Source organism: Hibiscus syriacus, unplaced genomic scaffold (assembly GCF_006381635.1).
Source record: "Hibiscus syriacus cultivar Baekdansim isolate YM2019G1 unplaced genomic scaffold, ASM638163v2 tig00011079_pilon, whole genome shotgun sequence".
Lineage (NCBI taxonomy): Eukaryota > Viridiplantae > Streptophyta > Magnoliopsida > Malvales > Malvaceae > Hibiscus > Hibiscus syriacus.
The window spans coordinates 116,194-122,193 of NW_024062242.1; the positions used below are offsets into that span (position 1 = coordinate 116,194).

General features: G+C 38.5%; 1 protein-coding gene across 1 annotated transcript in view; it reads right to left on the reverse strand.

The window, feature by feature from the left end:
* LOC120204539 (lectin-domain containing receptor kinase VI.3-like) overlaps positions 1-5,661 on the reverse strand; it is a 28,114-nt gene extending 22,453 nt beyond the window's left edge. The window contains 2 exon segments of the mRNA XM_039204592.1: positions 3,596-4,012; positions 4,015-5,661. Of these exon segments, the coding sequence (XP_039060523.1) occupies positions 3,612-4,012; positions 4,015-5,626 (2,013 nt within the window). The 5' untranslated portion in view covers positions 5,627-5,661 and the 3' untranslated portion in view covers positions 3,596-3,611.
* Between the last annotated feature and the right edge of the window lie 339 nt (positions 5,662-6,000).

Sequence of the window (6,000 nt, forward strand, 5' to 3'; positions counted from 1 at the left end):
AGATTTTTTATCACTCAACCATTAATTTCATAATAGTGTTATGACATGGCCTTTTTTAATATTAAAAATCAGCCACTATGATGCCACATAAGATTTATATTGTTGAAATATGAATTAATATGTAAAAAATAATTTTAAAGTTAAAATTCATACCCCTAAAGATCAATGCAGCGTTTTCTCAACTTTATACTAACAATTTCTTTTATACCAGCCACAATATCATCCACCTCGCGGATTCTCTCCCTAACTGCTTATAATTTCGCTCTTCCCAAATACTATACAAAAAACCAACCCAAGCTATCTTAAGAACACAAACAATCAACGACTTCCCTTTTAAACTCTCCACAACCCACTGCACAAAATCATTCCATCACAGCAATCGCCTGTGTTGCAGTCTACACGCTTGCAAGATGCCACCCCAAACACAAGAAGAAAACGAACAAGCAGCAAACAGGTGATCTCTAGTCTCAATTTCCTCACCACATAACAAACACATACCATCATTTACCAACCCCGTGCAGCCAATCTATCCTTCATTGGCAACCTGTTCAATAAAACCATCCAAGTAATAATGGAGTGTTTGGAACGTTTAAGGGAAACCAAACCAGTCTCTCTCACTGCACCCCAGCCCTTCGCTCCCTCAACTTGTGCTAAATCCAACTTCAATTGATTGAACTCCAATTCATATCAGAACCAAACAAACTCCTTGCAGCAACCCTTAACTTTAACAATTTCCTAATAATCCAACTAAAATGACTTTTACAATCAACATGCCAATAATCACCCCTTTAAAAAAACATATTCTCTTATCCAAGTAACCCAAAGTGAACCATCATTAGCCAAAATATTCCTAATCAGAAGCAAGCTACACACCTTATTTCAAACAAACAAAAAAAAATCAACCCGACCCCCCTCAGACTTAAGAAGACATACCTGCTGCCAGTTTACCTGAGAACCCTTCGCATGAGAATCATCATCCTTCCAGGAAAAACACATAATTGCTCAATCTTTTAAACCACGACATTTGACAAAATTAGTTTCCTACACCAAAAGTTGGAGATGCTAAAAAGAACAGCTTTCACAAGTTACAACCTATCCCCATAATTGAGATTCCTGCGTGACCACTACCCAATCTTCATCCTAATCTTGTCCAACAAGGGTCTGCATTCCCTCTCAGTGAGCTTCCTTGTAACCAAAGACACACCAAGGTACCTGACAAGAAGATTACCCTGTCGAAATCCAGTAACCCCTTGAATTGCATTACACAGACTGTCATGCATACCACAAGCATAAAATTATGTTTTAGCCACATTAAGCCTTAGACCTGACATCACATAAAATTGATCCAACACACTCACAACCTCCACAAAAAAATCAATACACCATGACAGAAAATAAACTAGTCGTCAGCAAAGCAGAAGTGAGTAAGATTAACCTTCCTACACTTGGGTTAAAATTGAAATACCCCATTCCGAGCAGCAAGGTCCAACAACCGAGAGAGAGCATTCATCACCAGCACAAAAAGATACGGTAACAACGGGTCACCTTACCTTACTCCTCGCTTCCCCTCGAAGTAACCCACCAAACTACCAATAAATGACACTAAAAACCGAGGAGTTACACAAGCACCAATCCACCATCGATAAACAAAAGGCAAACCCATATCTTCCAAGACATTTAACAAAAAAATCCTAGCCAACCGAATCAAACGCCTTCATAAGATGTATTTTAAGAGCGCACCTAGGAGACAAAGACTTCCTAGAATAACCCCTAACTAGCTCATGAGCAAGGAGTGTATTATCCACTATATTCCTCCCTTTAATAAAAGTTGACTGGCTAGAAGAAAAATACTATATTTTCAATTTATATTATAATGTCTAAAATGAATATTTTTTTTTTAAAAATAACTTTTTAACAATAATTTCAAGCAATTAAATTTTAAATTACACTTTTCAAATATATTTCTTACAATACTCTTAAAATCATTTTTCAAAAATAATACTAAACTGATCTTTAACAATGTAAGTAATTTAGATAAATGATTTGCAAATGCCTAGGCGCCCGAAAGCTTCAAGGCCTCGAGGGTTTCAAACTAGATTTTGTGGGCTGTAGCCCATAATAATCATAAACCCATTTGACCTCTTGAGAGGAACAAGGATTTACATCAAGCATTAATTTGAAGTGGTTCACGAATCAGACTGTACATTAAAGGATAGATACATGATTTTATGTTAGATTGTGAATTTTTAAATTTTTAAGGAATAAAATTTTAAAATTTTAAAAGTGGAAATAAATTAACAATTAAAACTATAAAGAAAATTTGAACTATATATTAATTTGAACTCTTTAAGAGATGATGATCCTACCTGTCCTCCCTATATATATATTGTCTAGGACATGACGTGAATTGTTGGTCACCTCAACCTAAGCGCACCAGTTGATTTGAAAATAGAAAAGTATTTGTAAAATCGTTGTTCAATTTAATTGATCATTGAACCAAATATTGTAATTATATTAAAATTTTGAGACTAAATTAGGTGGAGCTGGTCCTTGAAAATGGGAAACAAAGCAGTGTTGATAATTTCCGTCACCGTGTGGAATGCATGACAGCTTCTAGGCTAGGCTGTTCCAATTTGACTGTTCCATCATGCAATTTGCGTTTGAGGTCAAATTCTAGGCACCCACTCTTTGAAGACAAAAGGCGTTTGCCTTTAGGCAGGGTTTTGGCATTCTAAAAGGAAGTCTTGGTTGCTTTTGGTCCATTTAAATCCAAACAACAAAGTTAAATTGAGAAGCTTCTTTTCCGATTTACTGATTTCGATCGACCGAGAACCGCATCTGGTTGTTACGTAGAGGAGAAGGAGAGAATAATTGGACTGAAGGTGGCAATAAACAATCATCATGAGAGATATAAAAAGGGATCTCAAGAGAATTCGTTCACTTTCATCGATCTTGTATTATGACTTAAATAATAACTCTTAACGTTGGTGTTAGACTTAGTATGATATGATTATTCATAGGTTAACACGCAAAATGGACCTAACTATGAAATACTAAATTATAAATAATGTAAGTCTATCATATATTTTGAAGATTTCGATAAACTCCATGAGATATAAAACTTTGACCTCAACCCTCAATAAATGATAAAATGACTGCAAAAATGTAGATTATAGAAGAGCTCCGGGAAATGATCTTTCATATCACGTGATAAGGTGATATTATGTCCGTTAATTTTTCATCTCAAACCTAACCCTTGGTCCCCAAACATTGACAAATCGAAAGCAACGGAGTTTCGTTTACTATTTGCAACATGGAAAGTCGTTCATTGTCAAATACATGAACTCGGCTTCTTTCCAAGTGTGAAATTGTCGGCCATGCCTTTTGCCATGTGTTAAATCTTGCAGAGCAGAAAGAAAGAAAAAAATCTTCCTAGATGCATGATAGTTCCTCATCATTCTATAATCTCAGTTACTTGAGGTGATACCAACTTTTAAGATTTAGCCCATGCATAAACATTGTCAATAAAATTTAAGATCATTAAATTCAAGTTTCTGCCTTTTACAAATTAACAATTAAAAAATTAAAAAAAAAGGGTCTGAATCGTATATCTATCTGCCTCTGTTAATGGAACTGGAAGAGATGGCACCGGTGGAAGATGACCGACAAGATTTAGTGATGCTATGAGAAGAAGTGGTTTCCAGGAACATTGAGTACATTCCATCTCTAGAATCAAAGGAATCCCAGTTATCAATGGAAGGAAGATGTTCATCCCCGTTGAGGTACCTCACAATTTTCCTCATGCTAGGCCTAATTTCAGGCTTTGGTTGACAACAAAGAAGCCCCAACAGCAACACCATCTTCACCTCTTCCATTACATAACTCAAATTCAACTTGGTGTCCACTGCATCAAGAATATTACCCATTTGATGGCACTCAATCACCCAATCCACCAAGAAGAAGTTCCTCGAATCGATCGGCTTTCGCCCCGAAACGATTTCGAGGAGCAGTACCCGTATGCGAAAACATCGGAGCTAGTAGAAGCCTTGCCGTTGCGAGCCAGTTCGGGTGCAATATATCCGATAGTTCCGACAACGTTTGTGGTGTGCCAATCCGTGCCGTGATCGTACAACCTCGCGAGACCGAAGTCCCCCAGCCGTGCATTCATGTCGGCGTCTATTAGAACATTGCTCGACTTCACGTCTCTATGAACTACGACCAACTCCCATTCTTCATGCAGATATAAAAGCCCGTCGGCAATGCCTTTAATGATATTGAATCTTTGTTCCCAGCTTAACACAAAGGCTTGTCTCTGATCGAAGAGGAGGGAATAAAGGCTTCCGTTGGGAATGTAATCATAGATGAGAAGAAGATCATTCTTTCGCTTACACCATCCTTGAAGATAAACCAAGTTCTTGTGCCTTAATCTTCCTAAGCTTTCGATCTCTGCTACGAATTCTTTGAGACCATGGATTGAACTTTGAGTTTGGGTTATCTTTTTAACAGCAACTTCAGTTCCGGTAGTCGGCAAAACACCTTTGTATACCACAGCAAATCCTCCAACTCCGATTATCTCACTCTGCTTGAAACCCTTAGTTGCTGCATGAAGATCCTTGTACCGGAACCGGTGAGGACAATCTAATTCCCAATCTTCAAGACTCTCCGACCCGACATTCCTTTTGTACAACGTGAAATAGATCAATATTCCCAACAATAAAACAGTAACGGTCGATAAAGCAGCAATAAGAGCGATGACTCGACGATCATAAGAAGATCCGTCCTTTTCTCTTGCTGGTGCCGTGGGAAGCTTGGAAATATCGAGCATGGGCGCTGTTCCGTTCGTCGAGAAGCTCCACCCTAATATGTAATGGGAGCTTGTCTTTTGCCCCGTGGATGCAGAAAAGCCCGCGTACATGGTGGTTTGAACAATATGTGTCAAGTCAATGGGATTAGAAATGAGAGGCTTAGAGGGTTTGCTAATGTTCAAAGGACTGATTGTAACATTGACAAATTTCCCATCATATTCAATCCAGGCCTGGATCGGATCGCCGCTCTCCAGCACCATATCCTCCGTCTGGTCCGTGTTACCGATGAAACGGTAGGCCGATCTCGACACGTTAGAATACATGCTATTGAGGTTAACCCCGACGTGGTTTCCATCACTGTCCGCTCTGTCGTTGTGTCCATTGACGGTGTCGAATTCCACCGCAAAAATATGGTTGGAGGGTGATTCATCATTCTCCGAGTTAAATATTCCCATGTAATGCCCCGCTTCGGCTCCGGGGAACTGTTTGGACGGAGATAACGTGAAAGCAAGGCCATGACCTCCTAGTCCTCGACCGGAGCTCGAAGGAACGATGGCTAACACGAAAGTACTACTGAAAGACGAAGGAGATGAAGACTTGTCGCCAAACATTTGTATCGGTTCTGAATAGAATGCATGGCCGATAGTATTACGTGAATTGTCTGTCAGCTTTAGGGCACCACTAGGCTTACTAATAGAAGCTCCATGATCAAACGTAAAATTGGATTCACTTCCATTAAAACCATTGAAGATGAAAGTTGTGGGCTGAGTTTGAGCAAAAACTGGGAAGAAAATGAACCAAATGAAGTGAAGGAAAGCCATGTTATTTTACAAAGTTTTCTTTGTTGCAGCTTAGTTAATATAGAGCACAATTCTGTGAATAGAAACGAATTGTCCTAAACGGGAAGACTTGAAGGTTTCAAAGTCAAAGTCTAGTGAGATATTAGGGCACACTTTATTGGCTCAAAGTTGATGAGATGAACATTTGTGGGTGGGTGATATCGGGCAATTGCCGTAAGGAGGTGGAATTTTAATTTCTTGGACCATCTAGAAATACTGTCCTATTAGTAATTTATCATGAAATTTGATATCGTTTGAGGTTGAAAATAGATCTTATGAAAAGGATTAGAATATCTAACAAATTTCTAATAAAATTCAATAACTTAGCAATTGATGGCTTGAATTTGAGGGATTTT